Here is a 20,325-nt window from a genome sequence, read left to right as displayed (position 1 = left end):
GCTACAGGCTTGACAAAGGCACCTTGGCTGCCATTAGGTATCAGGATGAAATCCTTGGACCCATTGTCAGACCCTATGCTGGTACAGTGGCTCCTGGTGCACGACAATTCCTGGCCTCATGTGGTGAGAGTATGCAGGCAGTTCCTGGAGGATGAAGGAATTGATACCATTGACTGGCCACCACACTTTCCTGACCTAAATCCAATAGAACACCTCTGGGACATTATGTTTTGGTCCATCCAATGCCACCAGGTTGCACCTCAGACTGTCCAGGAGCTCAGTGATGCCCTGGTCCAGATCTGGGAGGAGATCCCCCACAACACCATCTGTCATCTCATTAGATGCATGCACCGATGTTGTCAGGCATGTATACAAGAACACAGGGGCCATACAAAGTGCTGCGTACAATTTGGAGTTGCTGCAATTAAATTTTGACAAAATGGACTAGCCTGCCACATCATTTTTTCACTCTGATTTTTGGGGCGTCTTTGAATTCAGGGCTCTGTAGGTTGATCATTTTCATTTCCATCAAACGATGTGGCATCCTTTCGTTCCTAACACATTACCCAGTCTATATCAGTATAGATATCCAGGAGGATTTCTTTTTCCCATTGAGATCTGATGTGTTTTCAAAGTGTTCCTTTAATTTTTTTGAGCAGTTTATATATGTACAGTATGTATATCATATATCAAGCCTTCTTTAAAAAAAGGCTTACAAAGAATGTGAAGGATTGGAAGTGTCCTGGGGTGGCTTTTGATCAATCAGTCGGTGTTCTTCATAAGATCCTTATGCTGATTTTCAGATGAAACAGTCACACGTGTCTCTGCGTCCTCTTCTGTCGTTGCCTTCACCCTCTCCTGTGCCCTTTGTCGTCATTGTTTTTGGTGTGTCAGACAATCCATATTGATGTTAAAATTCCATGAGGGGCTTTGGGACACATGATATTACACACCTTTGATTTGCTGGCTGTTCATGTGATGGATGTCTTTGCTCAAAGTTTTGGATCTCTTTATGCATCTCCTGTACTCGTGCCAGGCGGCACAGTGGCGCAGTGGTAGTGCTGCTGCCTCGCAGTCAGGAGACCCGGGTTCGCTTCCTAGGTCCTCCCTGCGTGGGTTTCCTCCGGGTGCTCTGGTTTCCTCCCACAGTCCAAAGACATCCAGGTTAGGTGTTTTGGCGGTTCTAAATTGTCCCTAATGTATGCTTGGTGTGTGTGTGTGTGCACGCCCTGCGGTGGGCTGGCGCCCTGACCCAGGTTTGTTTCCTGCCTTGCGCCCTGTGTTGGCTGGGATTGGCTCCACCAGACCCCTGTGACCCTGTAGTTAGGATATAGTGGGTTGGATAATGGATGGATGGATGTTCTCAAGCCATAAAGTAATCAACATGGTCCGAGACATCACAGCTGTTTGCTGGTCCTCTGCTTCATTTACACGGCTGTTTTAAAGCGATTGATTCCCGGTGCAATTCAGAAAGAGAAGATGCTTTGATGTTAACTGCCTCTGTAAGTGTTAAGTTCATCTTGGTTGTTTGAGCAAAAAATATAATTATAATAATAATAATACATTTTATTTATACAAGGCGTCTTTCTAAGCATTCAAGGACACCGAACAAACTATAAATAAAAAAACACATTATAAACAAAACTTAAATCTTCAGAAAATACATAAAATATAAAAATTAAAACCAAACCAAGCCACTGTAATCACAGAGAAAAAGTTTACATTTGAAGGTTGAAAATGATTGAATATTTCTAAGCTCAGTAGGTAGTGAGTTCCAGAGCTTGGGAGCAGAATGGCTGAATGCTCTGCTCCCCATGGTGGTTAGACGAGCGAGAGGGTCAGTCAGATGAATGGAAGAAGAGGATCTAAGGTTCCGAGAGGGAATGGCAACATGAAGGTCAGACAGATATGGAGGTGTGAGGTGATGAATGGCCTTCAATGTTTGCCTACCCCTAATAAAACCAGTCTGGTCAGAGTTAATTAGTTCCGGCATTATCAATTCTAATCTTTTAGCTAGGATTGAGACAAACAACTTGTAGTCCATGTTTAGGACAGAGATTGGTCTATAAGTTGAACAATCTTGTTTGTTTTTCCCCTCCTTTGGAATAACAGAAATAGTGGCTTCTCTCCACGAGGGCGGCAAATCTCCTCCATGTAAAACATGATTAAATGCTGGTAAGGCCTTCAATGTTAACAGCAGAATTTTAAAATCAAATCGAAACTTAATCGGGAGCCAATGAAGCTGCTGCAAGACTGGTGAATAGATGGGGTTTGAGTAATGATGTGAGCAGCAGAATTCTGGACTAGCTGAAGCTTATGAAGAGATTTATTACAGAGACCACAGAGGTCTACAATTTAAAATTGAAGATCTGCCCTATCCGGAACACAACAGACAATGACAAGAAATCAATCAATGAGACCCCTCGTAAAGTAAAAGAGACAATACCCGTAGTGAAATATCCAAAACAATTCCTAAATTGTGACCATCAAGTCAAACTCAAACTTTTACTGGCCAATGACAAGTTCCAAAATGTAAAGACAGAATCTCATTCAGAAAAAAGAAATTAGAAACAAGTCCAACCCAACTTGAGAGTAAAGACCTACCTGCTTGATGAAAGAATTACATGTAAATGGTGAAGCAGTTAGGGCAGAATGTGCCTCAGCTGAAGGCACTCGACATCAGCCAGCAACAGAAGGTGAGAGGGACAGAGAGGACTGTGAGAGTGTAGTATGGTGGTATCTGTATCCCCGACTGTTAGACCTCCTCTGGCTCCTCCAAACCTCTTCTTAGCTGTACCCCTCTGTATATCATGTTCTACATGTCAGGTGTCTCCTTGACCAAAACAGTCCTCCGTATTCTTCCTTGCTGTTTGTCTCATCTTGGCATTCAGGAGGCACTAAAAGCTCAAATTGTGCTGTGTGACCTGTAAGGGGGCACCACTGAGCTTCCAAGCCCTCACACACCCCAACACCAACACCAGTCCCAGATTCAAACAATAATTTACTTTAACAAATACCTTCACCAACTCTCATTGGAATCGTTTGCAGGAGCACCCAAGCACAATTCTCTTCATTCCCTCTTGTTCTTCTTCTTCTTCCTGTTCTTCAGGTGAGCTTCGTCCTCTGCCTCCTGACCCTTGACACCCTGAGCCGAGGCGCCACGGCCCTTTTATGTCAGACCCAGGGGAGTGCGTCTGGTGTCACAACAGTGCATCTTGGTAGCACTTCTGGATCAGGCGAAAGTTCTTTACAGTAGGGCCTTCCTGTCCCTGCAGCTCCCCCCTGGTGGCATCTCACGGAACTTCAGTTCTCAGCCTGCCCTGCCAGTATCTATGCGGGCATTGTAGCCAACTATTGCATCGGGGGAAACATATAGTCCATGTGGGTGGTCTCTCCCCCTGTCCTTCCATAGTTGACTTGAACCATCCCAGCCAGAACGCCAGCCCGTGACAGCTGCCAAATGTAGGAAATGCCTGGTTCTGTCTGACTTTGAGCCCCCTTGTCCCAAAGTCCCCCATATGTCTAGCTTTCCTGGTGACACTTTAGACGCATTTGTATCTAATGGTGTTTTTTATATATATATATATATATATATTTTTTTTTATTATTATTTTTTTTTTTAATTGGGCTATTGACTTACATTTTTGGGTTTGTTTTCTAAGCCGTGTAGCACTCGTGGTTGAATTTTATGATGTGTGTGTTTCTCTTACTTCACCACTCTGTTCTCTCTCCTGGACTAAAGGTTACATTACATATTCTGTTTATTTAAACTTTAATAATCATTTCCTTTTTACTCTCTCTTAGTTTGCTGTGGGCAACTTCTGAAAGCAGTGGTAGCAGACGAGACGAGTCTGGGAGAGCTCATTAAGCCGTACCTAGAAAATGGAGAACAAGGTACCTCGTTGTGTGGAGTGTGTGGCGAGTTGCTGATGAGCTCTGCTGCGCGTAGCTAGACAGCCAGGGCTTTAATCAGAAGAGGAGGCCTTAGGTGCCAGCCGAGTCCCCCATTTTCAAACTTACTGTATGGTGATGTTGCGGGAGCTGGAGGTGACGAAGCTTGCTGGTGGGATAAGTTAGGATCGTCCCTTGATTAGCTGGCACCTTCCCTCCTTCAGAACCTAAAACTTGGAATGAATCCAAGCAAAATGGCTGAATCTGTTTGACCGGGTAGGTGGTGGTTGCAATTCATTCTTCCTTCTGTGCACTGCAGGGTGAGGCAGTTTGATTCATTTTTTATGGCGTATGTTTGTTTAAAAGCCAAAATTAAACTGGGGCAGCACGGTGGCGCAGTGCTTGCCAGAAGGAGACCAGGCTTTGTGTCCTCCTGGCATGGAGTTGGCATGTTCTCCACATGTCCACGTGGGTTTACTCAGGGGGCTCCGGTCTCGTCCCACTGTCCAATAGACATGCAGGTGAGGTGGATTAGTGATATTAAATACTGTGTGTTTGTCCTGTGATGGACTGGCACCCTGTCCAGGTGCCCTGTGCTTGCTGGGATAGCCTGAAGCGTCTCTGTGACCCTGCCCTGGGTAAGCGGGTTAAGGAAATGGATGGATAATTGGGCAGAGAAGCATAGACACATCCAGGAGAGGTTCGGAGTAGAGCTGCAGACCCCCCACATCGAGTAGAAGGTTTATATTCATATGATTCCTTGCTTGGTAATATAATCGAGTAGCATTAGGGTTAGGGCCTGTTTGTTTAGGACAGGTAACAAATGTTAATTGGGACAAGTGAAAAGATAATAATTTCAAATTGTAGATTACTCGCTGTGTAAGCCCAGAAACCATGGATTCTGGCACTTCACTCACTCAATCAATCAATCAATCGCATCGGTTGGGTTGTACATTAGCGACTAAGCGAGGTTCTCTCTCCTCGGAGGATTCGTTTTGCCGATGTGCTCACCTCGCTTGTGTATCAGCGGCTAAACGAGTTTCTCTTTTCTCAGGGTTTTCACTTTGGCGTCAGAGTCGCTTTCTTTGATCTCCTTGCTGTACCCTCGCACTTCCAGGCTGGACAGACCGACACACACACTTCCACGCGTAGACGTTTATATATAAGATAATCAATAAAGCAATTAAACTTCAACAACAGATTAACCAACAATATTAAAGATCACAGAGCAAAATTAGACAGACATTCACAGATCAGCTGGGTTTTCAGTTGCTTCTTAAATACATTGACGGGGTCAGCAGTACAGATGGAGGTGGGCAGCTTGTTCCACCAACCTGGAACTACACAGTCTGGATTGAGACTTAATGCCACACAGAGGTGCCATCGTCAGCTGCTGTTTCCTGGCAGACCTGAGTGGGCGAGAAAGAGCACAACACTTCACCAGTGTCCCAGGGGCTGACCCACTGACTACTCTGTAGGCAAACATCAGGGATTTGAAACTTCACGTGTGCTGCTCCAGGGAACCAAAGTGGCGTCCTGAAGAGAGGAGTGATGTGTGCCCATCTCGGCTGGTTAAATACAAAACGGGCCGCTGCATTCTGGATCACCAGTTGAGGTTTTTCGGGCATCTGATGTGGATGCCTCCCTGGGAAGGTTTTACAGATACGAGCAGCTGGGAGAAGACCCCGGGGACCGCCGTGTTGATTATATTTGGGAACGCCTTGGGAATCCCACAGTATGACTTGGCAAATATGAGTCTCACTGCTAAGACTGTTGCCCCCAAGACTCTGTCCCAGATAAGCGATGGACAATGAATGAATAAATGAATGAAAAGATGTTGTGAAGCCCGGGCGAGTACAGCTGCCCTAACCCGACACAACAGGCAGGGCACAAGTTTCACCACACACTGCACAATTTATTCACACTTGCGGAGGCGTTTCTTCTTCGCTCCCCCAAAGTACGGCACAGTCCATACACCACCACAGTCCCTTCTCGTTGCCAGTCCTTCTGCCTCCACTTCTCCTCGTGAGCTTCGTCCACTTCCTCCCGACTCAGGCCATTAAGTGGTGGCGACTGACCCCTTTTATAGGGCACCCGCAAGGACTCCATGTGCCCAACAACCGTTTTCTCGGAAGTGCTGCCAAATAGGGCCCTGCAAGCGTTCAGATGCCCCCTGGAGGTGGCCATGGGCCCCAGCAAGGTTGAGCTTCCATGCCTTGCTGGAAGCCAAGGGGGCTGCCCTGTCCTGAAAATCCTCTCTTCCCACGGTCCATTCATGGTTGGGGTGTCCCAGCCGTCCGCCCCAATGGACAATTACATATTACATTTAATGTGCCATCACATCTGATGTCCACCCAGCACATCTCTCCATCTGCATGTCAGATGACCGATTAAAAATGAAAACAACGGCCAACATCAACAGCAAAGTCAGATCACGGCGCTATAAAAATGAGTTCCACTTAGTTAGGAAAGATTTCTTTGTAAATCAAGTTTGGTTAATTATAGCAAGAGGGTGGGCCTGTGTGGGGGGCAAAAAAGCTTAAAACACATGACGAGAAAAGAATCGAGGATAGAAAAGCGGGACAAAGCAGAGAAGGATGGTGATGGAAACGGGAACGAGCTGAGAGGTTTAGGGAGCTGAAAAGCGGGCAAAAAAAATAAAAAATTAAAAACCAACCGTCCATGTCATGCAGGAGGGCCGACAAAGTACTCTGGACAAGCAGACTTGTGGAGCTTTTCTTTCTTCAGTGTGGAACAATGCAAAGCAGCTAAAAATCGCCCCGCTGCCCACCTCTGTCTTCTTTTCTCCCGGAGCCTTTTTTTTAGTCTTGGAAGTCCCTCGGTCACCCAGTGAGGTGGTCCACTCACTCAGGACTGCAGCCGTACTCTTATTAGCTCATCTGGTTCAAAATATTCATAATTCATCCATCCTGTGCATCATCAGTTCCTGATAAGCATGTCATTGACTACGTTTACCGCTGTTTGCCTTTTTCTCCTGTAGATTGTTGTGGCTGTTTATACGATGAAGGGTTGTGATGTCCTGCTCGCCGGACCCTGATTTTAAAGTAGAAGTGCACCAGCCCCCCTATAAGTGTGTTAAAATGGCAGGCACACCCTGGCAGAGCAGAGCAGAGCTTGGTAAAATGGTGTTGGTTTGTGCTACCAAATACAGTTGTGGCCAAAACGTTTGAGAATAACACAAGTGTTGGTTTTCACAAAGTTTGCCGCTTCAGTGTTTTTAGATCTTTTTTTCAGATGTTTCTCTGGTAGACTGAAGTAGAATGACAAGCATTTCAGAAGTTACAAAGAGTTTTACTGACAATGACATGAAGTTTATACGACGAGTCCATATTTGCAGTGTTGGTCCTTCTTTCTTTTTCAAGACGTCTGCAATTCACCCTGGCAGGCTGTCCATCAACTTCTGGGCCCAATCCTGACTGATGGCAGCCCGTTCTTGCAGAATCAATGCTTGGAGTTTGTCAGAATTGGGGATCTTTTGTTTGTCCACCTGCCTCAAGTTCTCAATAGGATTTAAGGTCTGGAGAGTTTCATGGCCATGGACCCAAAATTTCGATGTTTTGTTCTCCGAGCCACTTAGTTCTCACTTTGGTGCTCCATCATGCTGGATTGTTCATTGCTGGTCACCAAACTGTTCTTAGATGTTTGGGAGAAGTTGCTCTCGGTGGATGTTGTGGTCCCATTCTTTATTCATGGCTGTGTTCTTAGGCCAAATTGTGAGTGAGCCCATTGCCTTGGTTGACATGAATGGACACAGGACTGATGGTAGCGCCGCTCACCTTTTCTTTTTCCCGGATGCCCCAATCAGAAAGGGGATTCATCAGAGAGAATGACTTGACCCTATCAGTCCTCAGCAGTCCAATCCCAGAATATTCGTCTGTCCCTAATAATTTTCTTGGCTTCTTTGCTGCCCTTCTTGACACCCACCAAGCCATCCTCCAAAAGTCTTCACCTCACTCCCACCTGCCTGCTGCCATTCCTGAGCAAGCTCTGCCCTGGTGGTGCCCGCAGCTGAATCAACTTTAGGAGACGCTCCTGGCACTTGCTGGACTTTCTTGGGCGCCCTGAAGCCTTCTTCACCTCTCTATTGTAACTCGATCAGCGTGACAGAGTGACCTCCAGCCTTGTCCTCGTCGACACTCTCACCCGTGTGAAGGAGAGGATCACTGAAGTGACGTCAGCAGGTCCTTTGGCGGCAGGGCTGACATGCAGTGGTTTTTTTGGGTTGAAGTTCATTTTCATGGCAAAGAGGGACTTGGTAATTAATTGCAATTCATCTGATCACTCGTCAGAACATTCTGGAGTCGATGCCATCCTAAAAAAACCGAGGCAGCAAACTTTGTGAAAATTGTGTCATTCTCAAAACCTTTGGCCACGACTGTAGTTTATTTACGATTGGAGTGGCATGGGGTTGGTGGCACATTGAATGGAGTGCTCTGGGTGGAATCGCAAGATGTTAGGAAGTGCTGTGTGTTGCGGTTCTTTGACATTTGAAGCTCTGACTGCAGACATAACTGCAGTTCATCATTTTTATGAGTAGAATTTCTAGGTGCTGCCATGTCGTGGACGGTGTTCAGTTTGGCGACACTGGGATCGCATCTCTGCTTGTGATGGATGATGTGACACGCAGCCAGGTCCTCCAAGTCCAAGGTCACGGAACTCCGCTGGAAAAGGGTGGAGAGCCCTCTCTGGTTTGGGGATGAGGTGCTGCCTCAAGCGGAGGAGTTTAACTATCTTGGGGTCTCGTTCCTGAGTGAGGGAAGAAGGGAACAGGAGAGCAGCAGACAGATTGAAGCAGTGTCCACATGAACAGTCCTGGCGAGGAGAGAACTGACCCACTCTCGATTTACAAGTCGTTTTGATTCCTGTCCTCCCCTCTGGGTCGTGACTGAGAGAAGCAGACTGTGGAAACGAGCAGCAGAAATGAGGAGGGAGAATCGCGGACATTCATGTGGAACTCCGAGTAGATCTGCTGCTCCTCCATTGTGAAAGGGGCCAGTTGAGATGATTCAGTGCCCCACCAGATGACTCCATGGGGAGGTGTTTTGAAAATCTCCCACCAGGAGCATGACCATAAGGTAGACCCACCCTGGGCACACTGGACAGATTTCATCTCTCAACTTGCCTGGGAACACCTCAGAGGAGCTGCAAGAAGTGGTGGGGAAAAGGGTCCTCTGGGCATCTTTGCTTAGACTGCTGTACCCTCCCCAAAGGTGACCTGGACCCAGATAAGCAGCAGAAGATGAGCTGGATGGATGCAGATGTGCTTGTCCGGCCTCTCTACATTTAGCTTCCACATTTTAGGCTCGACGTTTTCCAAGGCCCTGGGCTCCAACGTGCGGTTTTCCTTAACAAAGGACCTCCCTGAACATGGAGCAGTCACAAGCAGTTAGCTGAACAGGAGCCGCTCTCCAGACAGATCCTAGGTGGTTGCCAATCACTGTGTCACCAAAGGGATTTTAGCTTTGAGACTTGCCTAAAGCAACTTTTTATTAATTTAATAAACACACTGTAGAAAGGGGCACTTGGTGCTGCTTAAGAAGAGGCGGCTGATGTGGGAAAGAGGCACTCAATTAGAGCTGACGGCTGGGAGACAGAGAGCGACATCTCCCCCCCCCACTGCCCCTTAGCCCCCAACAGACAAACTAGAGGGATGGTGAGATGCTGTTCGAGACGTCCAGGCATACCTTTTTGTGATGCCCTGCCTGGGCCTGCATGGCATTAGTAGATTACACCCAACGGCCACTTTATTAGGTACTCCTTGATAATGCTAGTTTATTTATTCGGACCCCCTTTTGTCTTCAGAACTGCCGTCGTTCTTCATGGCAATGATTCATCAAGATGCTGGAAACATTCCTCTGGGATTTTGGCCCATATTAACATGATGGCATCACACAGTTGCTGCAGATTTGTGGGCTGCACATCCATGATGTGAATCTCCCGTTCCACCACATCCCAAAGGTGCTCTACTGGATTGAGATCTGGTGACTGTGGAGGCCATTTCAGTCCAGTGAACTCATTGTCATGTTCAAGAAACCATTTTGAAGTGATCTGAGCTTTGAGACATGGCGTGTTGTCCTGCTTGAAGGATCCATCAGAAGATGGCAGTCATAAAGGGACGGACATGGTCAGCCAACAATACTCAGGTAGGCTGTGGCATTTAAATGATGCTCAGTTGGTACTAAGAGGCCCAAAAAGAGCCAAGAAAATATCAACCACACCATCACACCACCACTAGCAGCAGCCTGAACCGTTGATACAAGGCAGGATGGATCCATGCTGTTGACTCCAAATTCTGAGCCCGCCATCCAAATGTCGCAGCAGAAATTGAGACTCATCAGACCAGACAACGTTTTTCCAATCTTCTCTTGTCCAATTTTCTTGAGCCAATCTGAATTGTTGCCTCAGTTGCCTGTTTTTAACTGACAGGAGTGTCACCCGCTGTGGTCTCCTGCTTCTGTAGCCCACCTGCTTCAAGGTTTGACGTGTTGTGTGGTCATAGATGCTCTTCTGCATACCTCAGTTGTAACGAGTGCTTATTGGAGTTACTGTTGCCTTTCTATCAGCTCAGACCAATCTGGCCATTCTCCTCTGACCTCAATAAGGTATTTTCACCCAGACACCTGCCGCTCACTGGATATTTTCCCTTTTTCGGACCATTCTCTGTAAACCCTAGAGATGGTTGTGTGTGAAAATCCCAGTAGATCAGCAGTTTCTGAAATACTCAGAGCTGCCCGTCTAGCAGCCACAACCAGGCCACATGCTAAGTCACTTCAGTCTCCTTTCTTCTTCATTCTGATGCTCGGTTTGAACTTCAGCAGGTGGTCTTCACAAGGTCTACAGGCTTAAGTGCATTGAGTTGCTGTCACGTGATTGGCTGATTAGATATTCGCATTGACAAGCAGTTGTACCTAATAAAGTGGCCGGTGAGTGTATATTTTATTGGCTGGTATCGTGCTAGGAGTGGCTTCGAGGTGAAGCCAGACAGGAAAATAACTGCAGCAAAATCAACAAGTCACGTCCCCGTACAGAATCTTCACCCATAACAAACAAAATTACAGAATTGCAGCCTCAAGAAAATCCTTCCAAATGGGAAGAGGAACTCCACACAGTGTGCTTCTTGTGTAACCAGAATGTGTTTTTCATTGTCTTTATGTTATAAAAGTCTGGCAAGGCAGCTGAACTTTGGTTAAATGATTGATTAAAACGGCTCAATTCATTAGTGGAGCCAAACGCCCGTCTGTTCTCAGTGTGGCCTGGCGCAGGAATGACAGGTCAGTCGAAGCAACACAGGAAAAGTTGGGACACCAACTGGCTCGTCCCATTTAATGCTTAGTCCAAAACGAAAACGCGCCTTTAGGCGATAAAGCAAATGGCCTCTCAGGCAAAACCACAAATAATGAGCACTAGGCTGTCAGAATGAGGGCCGTTCTGTCAGGCGGGTCACGGGTTGTGGAAATGACGCCTCCTTCTGGGCAGCCGGGCTACTTATAGGTATGCAAACTGGAAAGGGCGGGGCTAAGTGACCTCACTGGGCCGTTACTCGGGGCTATGGGGGAGAGAAGGAGAAGAGAGCCTTAGTGACGGCGCCCCCTCTCGCCCTGGTGGGTTATCACGTACCTCGATGGAGCCAGTGACGAGATCCTCCGATGCGCATGTGTGACACGCAGAGATGCTTTAGGAAGGCCATTTCCACAGTCTACGGGGTGGGCCCTCACTGATAAAGGAGGAAGAATGTCACATTTGGTTGGTTTATATGTCAACTTACATGCCATCGTTGTGTTTAGTAATTTGTGTCCCCTGTGCCACTCTACTGCTGTATGTGCGACACTTCTGCTCCATTTGTCTGCACCAGTCGCAGTAACAACTAAAGCATTTCAGTGTCCTGAAGGGTGAAGGGCACTGCAACATGAAAATGGGCAGAAGTGAATAAAGGAGCCAGTCCAGCATGACCAGCCGCAAGGATAAAAGCACCGACAAGTGGCATGAGTCACATTGATGATCTCATTGCAGTGGCGCCTGTCAAGTGGTGGGGTACTGCAGATCACACGGCAAGTGAACGGTCAGTTGTTGAAGACGACTTGTTTGGAGCAGGAAAAATGGGCGAGAATAAGGATCTGAGCATCTCTTGGGGGTGTCAGGTACCTACCAAAACTGGTGTAAGGACAGACAACCGGTGCGCCAGCGACATGGGCACCCAAGGCTTATTGATACACATGGGGAGTGAAGGCTACCCCGTCTGGTCCCATCTCCCAGAAGAGCTACTATAGCATAGATAGCTGAAAAACGTAATGCTGACGTACAGAGAATGGCAGCTTGCTGGGTAACTGCAGACCGGTCAGAGTGCCCCTGTCCACCGCTAAAAGCATCAAGAGTGGTCATGTGAGCATCAGAACAGGACCATGGAGCAACGGAAGAAAGTGGCCTGGTCTGATGAATCACATTATCTTTTAGATCATGTGGATGGCTGGATGTGCGCGTGTGCCGTTTACCTGGGGAAGAGATGGCAGCAGGATGCATTCTGGGTAGAAGGCAGCCGACAGGTGCAGTGTAATGTTCTGCTGGGATACCTTGGGTCCTGACATTCATGTGGATGTTACTTTGACACGTAGTACCCACCTAAAGATGGTTGCATACCACGCACACCCCTTCATTGCAACAGATTTCCCTGAATGCATAATACGCCCTGCCACACTGCACAAATTGTTCAGGAATGATTTGAGGACCATGACAAAGGGTTCAAGGAGTTGACTTGGCCTCCAAATTCCTCTGATGTCAATCCAGTAGAGCGTCAGTGGGTTGCGCTGGAAACACAAGTCTGATCCATGGAGGTCCCACATCACAATTTACAAGACTTGGAGGATCAGCTGCTAACATCCTGGTGCCAGAGAGCACAGGACCCCTTCAGAGGTCTGCTGGAGGCCATGTCTCGACGGGTCAGTGCTGTTTTGGCGCCCTTCACAGTATTAGGCGAACACTTTTAATGGTGTGGCTGATCTGTGTCAGGTTAATATGGTGCCTTTTATACACCAGACAGTCAAAGTGAATTTCAAATGCGGTCTATTAGTGTTTGAGTTGTTTTAGTACGTTCCCAGTAACTCGTACCCGACCATTCCCAGTGTAGTTCATCTCGCTTATTACAGAGCGCCAGTATAGTTGGTACCGTTAGTGAATAACTGAAATTGCACCGTTTCTCCCTTCCTCGGTCAGACCTGCCAAAGTCCTTCACGGAGCCTCAGTGTGTGTGGTGACCTTCTACGGTTTATAAAACGCTTGACGGAGCCGTCACTCACTCGTCTCATTTCACATGTTCTGTGGTCGGCGCTATCTGTGCCCTCTGCAGAACAGTCAAGCAGTCCTCATAAAGCACCAAACACTCCCTTCCAAAGGGGTCCGCGGAGCTTTATGTAAGGAACGCCTCACACACTGAGGACATTTGCAAAGCGTTCCATAAAACTTTAGCCCGGCTGTCGCTGTGGTGTACCCAGGGCTATCAGTCCTGTTTTCTAGTGCCTTTGACCGTGATGGTCACTCTTGAAATGGACTTCACCAAACAAAACAATTTAAGAAGCGTCTCAAACAAGCGCAATCCAAGTCGGGATCGCAGAGATCAAAGCCGACTCGAGCAGCATTTGGGGTGAGGCAGTTCATCAGTCCACCCTCAGGCCTCCTTAGGCACATTCACTCTGGGTCAATCTGGGGTTGTCAAGGAAACTACCTGCACCTGGAAGGAGAGCACCGACTGGCATGGCATTCAGAGCTAGGAAACTGGGTTTGTGAGTCAACAGTGCTAGCCACTGCACCACCATGCCACCATTTTTGATGCTGTTAGTTAAACTTAACTGCATAAATACATACACAGTCTATATACAAATAAATGGGGTGTGTGTACACGGAAACGTGTGTAAATATGCCTATACTAGCTGTGCCACTCATCTAAGATGGGTTGCAATCTCAGTAATCAACAGAGACCTCAGTGTTAACATTTAGCAGTGCAACTTCTATCGGAACGTGTTTTGTCGTAATTAAAGGCTTCACATTTATCATCCTAAAGAGGTGCCATCTGTTGGAATGACGAATGTGATGTGTATAAGTCTCTGTGATATGCCATTGGGAATGGGATCAGTAAAAGCTGTGTTAATGGTTGTGATGCACCATCTGTTAGAATGAGAAATGCATGTGTATGTCTGTGTTATATGCCATTTGGTATGGGATTCTTAAATGCAGTGCTAATGTTTGTGATGCACCATCTGTTGGAATGACAAATGCAATGCATAACAACAACAAAAACATTTATTTCTATAGCACATTTTCATACAAACAGTAGCTCAAAGTGCTTTACATATTAAAGAATAGAAAAATGAAAGACACAATTATAAAACAAAATAAATCAACATTAATTAACATCGAATAAGAGTAAGGTTCAATGGCCAGGGGGGACAGAAAAACAAAAAAACTCCAGACGGCTGGAGAAAAAATAAAATCTGTAGGGATTCCAGACCATGAGACAGCCCAGTCCCCTCTGGGCATTCTACCTAATATAAATGAAACAGTCCTCTTTGGATTTATGATTCTCACGGAAGGGCTTGATGATGATGATGGTCACGTAGACTTCTGCCTTTTAATCCGTCCATCATTGTTGGAGCATCATGAAGCTTTGAGAAACCGGAAAAAGAAACAGAAAAGAGAGTAGGGGTCAGTACGGATTTTACGTATGTCTCTGTTGTTTGCCATTTGGTATGGGATCTGTAAAAGTAGTGTTAATGGTTCTGATGTGCCATCTGTTGGAATGCCATAAACATAGCAACAGGATGGATAAACAGATACACAATCACACAGACACTTATGCTTTTATTAAGGTGGATATTACAGTATACTTACACACACACACAAGGATATATGCATATATATTGGAATGTGACTGGGAAAGTAGACCAGGGTTAACAGCCAAAAAAGTTTGCCTTTTAAAATAACAAAAGAAAAGGCAGCTGGGAAATGGCTAAAAACAGAAAGCATTAGACTAGTCAGGAACCAACAAAAGATCGGGGGCCTCTGTCTGTCTCGGCTGTGACTTTGACCTCTGATGCCACCTTTTGAGAGGGAGCTGCATTTATAGCGTTTGTACCAGAAGGGGCGGAGTCTTCTCTGGGCATGAGGGGCGGAGTTAGTTGTCGTCTTAGGGTGTCTCTCCCAGGCTGCAGAGGAGGAAAGAGAAGATATTGTTAGCGTCGGCGCCCCCTCTTGTCTCAGGGTGGAATTGCTTACCTCGGCAGATCCCAGGAAGTGTGCATGTTTGGCAATAGGTATGTGTGTGCGTGTATATGTATATATGTGTATAATGTGTGTGTGTGTTTGTGTTAATTTACATATTTGGCACAACAAAAAGCTTTAAAGAGTCCTCAGTCAGTGGTTCATACTGTTTATATATCATTCTCATTTTGTGAATGTTTACAAAACCCCTTACAAAGCAGCCAGTGAAGTCTTTTGTAATTGGATGTTTTATTTCTGCTGTATCCTTTGGAGCGAGCGCTGCATACAGTAGTCAGTCAGATCTGATTTTATACGGCCAAGTAAGACGCAGGACAGACACATCACTGACATATCCGATGACATATCCGATGATTTCTGTCACATCTCTTGGTGTAGTCTGAGCACAGGTTCTGGGTGATAATTTCTACCATCCGGGGTGATGAACTCTCAGGTATGTGTGGGCACAATGAACGAAACGTAGTGGAGGTGAGTGCTGGAGGCCATCAAAAATATGATAATAAATGTGAGTTTCAGCATCTCAGTGGCAAACATTTCCACTGTGCTTCAAGAATGGTTTTCAGTTTTAACATAATTTATGAGGAAAAAACTTGCATCAATTCTTCTTCTTTAGCTTCCTAACAGAAGTGCAGAAGCAGGCAGTAAAAAGCAGCATTGTCTTGTCTAGCTTGTGCAGCACAGTCCTCTGGGGGCTCTCGGCGCTTTTTGCAGGCCCCCTCTTCTCTCTTCCTCGCCCCTATTCCAGTGTCAATGCGAGCTGCAGGCAGAGAGCGCTCTGTCTTAAATAATTTACAAGTTGATTAATAGACTCACTTGGGTATAATTAGGAAAGGGAGAGACAGCAGCTAGTGTAACCAGTACAGTGCTTAAGGGAATTAGAGACTGGGATTATTAAGGAAATAAAATAGAAAAAAACACACAGTGTTATAAAAAGAGAGAGGGAGAACCTTTACAGGGCTGCAAGACGTTTGATGCCGGTTCTGGAGAGTCTCGAAGCCCCAGCTCTTTTGAAGTGGAAATTGGACAGTTTGAATCCGTCTACTTTAATTTTTCACAAGCTTCAAGCACCCCCTGGGTGCAGCTCACTTTTCTTATTGAAAATAAATTTCAGGTTTTCTTCCCTTTTTGCCATTTTTTATTTTACCATTAAGTTTGTCATTTTCAGAAAGAACTATTTAACTGTATAAATGTATCACTCACAAAATGATCTGTCTGGCTGTTATATAGTACCTTTCCTTTATCTGACTAATTATTGATCTCTCTACTTAATAAACGGTGTCTGTTATATGTCGCCTTATCTCTCTGTCTCTCTCTCTCTCTGTCTGTCTATTGTATAGTGCCTTTCCTCTGTCTAGCCATTTGTCAATCTGTTAAATTGTGCCTTTTCTATTAATCTGTTGATCTGAGAGTTTATTGTATGGTGCAGTTCCCCTGTCAAGTTATTAATCTATTTATCTAATATATAGTGCCTTCCTTTTCTATATATCTGTGGTGCCTTTCCTATCAATTTACCATGTAGTGCCTTTCCTCATCTATATGTTTATCAGTCTTTCTATAATATAGCGCCTTTTTCTCTTTCTGTCTACTAACTGATCTCTCTGCCTATTGAACCGTGCTTTTCCCTTTCATATATCCATCCACCCAGTCGTTGTCTTCTCTGATTTCATGCTGAACTCAAGAGTGTAGATGTACATTTTGCTGGCCTGGCTCAATATAAACCCATAACTTGTAGCTTTAGACGTTTCCTAAGTCGCATGTTGGCCTCTCACTTTTTTCTGCATATGGCAAGCTGCACTGTTCCATCATTTTCTCATTTCTTTCTCTTCACTTTCCTTCTTTGTCCGGCTGGACTTTTATTCGGTCAGCCGGGCAGTTGCTAACTGTAGGCCCTTCCTACGTTATGTAGCCCCGGGGCTGTGGTGACTTTCTGTAGGTTTCTTGTACAGGAACAAGTGAATTGTGGGACTAAAAGGCCGTGTTCTGTTTAGTCTTGAGAGAGCAGGACTGTGCGGGGGTCTCCTACTCCGGACGGCACACCTTTACAAAGGCATCGGAACAGCTGATTTCACGTGACCTTTTCATTTCTTTAAATAGGGAATCACATACTTGAGGACATGTGTGGAAATGAAGGAAAGCGTGTTTAAGACTGAAGCCATCTCAAAGAGCGAATGGACAATGGTGCACATCCTCTCTGTGGTACGCCCACACTGAGGACTTTCAGCCATCAAGAAACGCCTGTATAGCGCCTCACAGGGCCTGGGACTGCCAAGTCAGACGTTTTCTATACTTGTACATGTGTATATGTGGAAGTGGAGGTCTGTGATACGGTTTGCATATTTGTAGCCAGAAATCCACAAAGGGTGAAAATGAATCACTTATCATAAAATAGATTTTTATTCCTAAGCTTTCGACAACCTGCCAGGTGTCCTCATCAGAGGAACATGATTAGGAATCCAGGAATGAAAGGCAATATATAGCAAATGACGGGGTGGGTGGATTAATAAGTTGGGGTTCAGAGGGAATTGGTCATAAACTCTTATTTATTACATGGATGTTCTTTTTAAGCCCGCATATGTTGAGTTCAAGTCCAAATGTCTGTTACTGGTGTTTTCATTTGAGAGCCGCGATCCCGCCAGACAACTCTTAGTATTAGCCCTGAATTCCAGTTACTGTATATGTGTGTCCGGTGGAACGTCTATGTGCGTTTATGTCAGAGATCGAGGGTCCGTCCGTCCTGACAGCATTGCGATCTTCTCATATACGTGTTTTAGATATTTGTCCCACGTATACAGCTGGGCATGAACTGCAAGGTATACTGTAAACAGCGTTCTGTGTATCCTCTGTGGATTTCTTACTTTTGCCATTAAAAAGAGCAGTCCGCACACTGGGTGTGTGTGCTACTCTGATGCCGGATTTGGAGAGGATGCACGCTGTACTTTCAGATACACCCCCTGTGATAGGGAAGGTTGTGGTAACTTGACTGGGGAAATGCACTCTCTAATAAATTCATAGATCAATAGAGTGATAGAAAAGGCACCTTTTAACAGATTGATAAATGATTAGACAGAGGAAAGGCACTATACAATAGACAGACAGACAGACAGAGAGAGAAATAAGGTAACATATAACACACTGATAGGAAAGACACGGTTTAAGAAGTAGAGAGATCAATAATTATATAGATAAAGGAAAGGCACTATATCAGGGGTCCCCACTGTATCGATCGCGATCGACCGGTAGATCGCATTGCATTCAAAAAACATTTTTTTAAATATTAGTCTATCATATCTCCTTCCTATTGCATTTGCCACTTGATTGACATACAGGGCGGCCAGTCTGAGATCTCTTTTCTTCTCACACACTGGTCATCCCACACGCACCATCAAACGCGCGAGCTACTGCAAAACTCCAAGTGTGATCTAGTTAGCCTTCCAATTTATATCAACTAAAGAAGGGATTAAAAAAAAAATGTTTGGGGAGGGTATGGGCTGGATGTGGAATTGGAAGAGGATTTTTTTTCTCTCACAATGTCACAATCGAAGTGCGTTTGTCTGATCTGCCAGTCTATCATTGCTATTCGAAAGAAGGAAAATGTGGAAAGGCACTTTCAAACTGTTCATAAAAACTACGAAACTGACGTCCTTCCAAAAAGCGATCTGAGAAAGAGAAAGGAGAGGGAACTAAAATCTCAGTTAATCGGACAGCTGTCACTTTTCACTCGGCTGAATTCAAAAGCAAAGGCAGACACACCGAAGCATCGTTCCAGGTGATATTTAGGGAACATCGAAAACCTCGCGTCAGAGCTGGAGTTGCAATGGAAGGCGTGTGTGCAACTTGACAGCATCCGCTACACAGAGCAGACTGAAATTGCCTGTCAGACTTTGACAAACAGTTTCAAGACTCAGCTTTACTTGAGCCAATCGCTACATTTAAGTGCTCTCCATTTAGGTTAGATGTTGAGGGCGACTCACCTGCGTCAATAATTGCAACACTGTTTCACCTAAACCTCCTCTACAGTGGAGGATGAGATTTTGACACTACAGGATGACATTCAGCTGAAGTCTGGGGCTCTTGGACAGTTTTGGAACTTACAGAGGAAAAGAACCCAAATATGAGGAAATGTGCCACCTCCTTGACTGCATTATTCAGCTCTACTTATTTATACGAGTTTTCCCACATGACGATTATTAAATCCAAATACTGTAGTGACCATAAATGTATTGAATTGTTATTGTGCCATAAGGGGTATTCAGTTATGCAAGGTACGACAACATATTTTATGTATAAAGTATACTCAGTGTATGTATGTATGTGTATATGTGTATAGATGTGTGTAAATATATATATATATATATATATGTATATGTATATATATATATTTTTTTTTTTTTCTTTTAAAGTAGGTAGATCATTTCGACCTGGTCATTTTAAAAGTAGCTCGCAAGCTGAACCCCAGCACTATATAATAGATAGATAGATTCCTTAGTGGGTGTAATGGGTGTAAATCCTTCTGAATGGCGTCTTAATACAATATAAACATTTGTACATGTGTGTATATATATATATATATATATATATATATATATATATATATATATATATATATATATATATATATATATATATATATATATAATATGGCGGATGGTCGGGCCCATGGCTGGCTGGGATGCCCCTTCAGTATGTGTTCAGGGGGAACAACCATGGACTATTTAGTACCACCCCTGGACGCAAGGTGGCAAACCCCCTGGGGTGGAGCAGCGCCTCGGTCTGCCGCAGGGCTCCATGGAAATTGAAGTTTGGTGCAGCCCTGTTGGGTCCCGCAGGCGCCGCCAGGGGTGCTGCAGCTGGGACTCCTGAGCCCGTATGGGCAGTGTTTTCACCACACCCAGAAATGCATCCAGAACTCGGCAATCAAGCACCTTGAGCACTTCCGGGTGGACTATAAAAGAAGCCAGCAGCCACCACTCGAGGAACCAGAGTCGGGAGGAGGAGGACGACAACGCTTGCCGAGAGGAGTGGTGGTGAAGAGTGTGCTTTACTTTGTTTTGTTGGTGTGCTTTGGAACTGTGTACTGCCTGTGGGTCACGGGGAAGACGTGTATCTAGTTTTTTTTGTCTTTAGAAGTTTTATTTTTGCCATATTTGG

The 20,325-nt window shown here is 45.4% G+C and overlaps 1 protein-coding gene across 1 annotated transcript in view; it reads left to right on the top strand.

Moving 5' to 3' along the window:
* The window catches only part of ak8 (adenylate kinase 8), a 163,400-nt gene that overhangs the window by 92,952 nt on the left and 50,123 nt on the right, over positions 1-20,325 (top strand). The window contains exon 11 of the mRNA XM_039764300.1: positions 3,805-3,894. Coding sequence (XP_039620234.1) covers positions 3,805-3,894 — 90 coding nt within the window. The remainder of the gene's footprint in view (positions 1-3,804; positions 3,895-20,325) is intronic.

This window comes from Polypterus senegalus, chromosome 9, assembly GCF_016835505.1.
Source record: "Polypterus senegalus isolate Bchr_013 chromosome 9, ASM1683550v1, whole genome shotgun sequence".
NCBI lineage: Eukaryota > Metazoa > Chordata > Cladistia > Polypteriformes > Polypteridae > Polypterus > Polypterus senegalus.
This window is presented reverse-complemented; position numbering and strand designations above follow the sequence as displayed.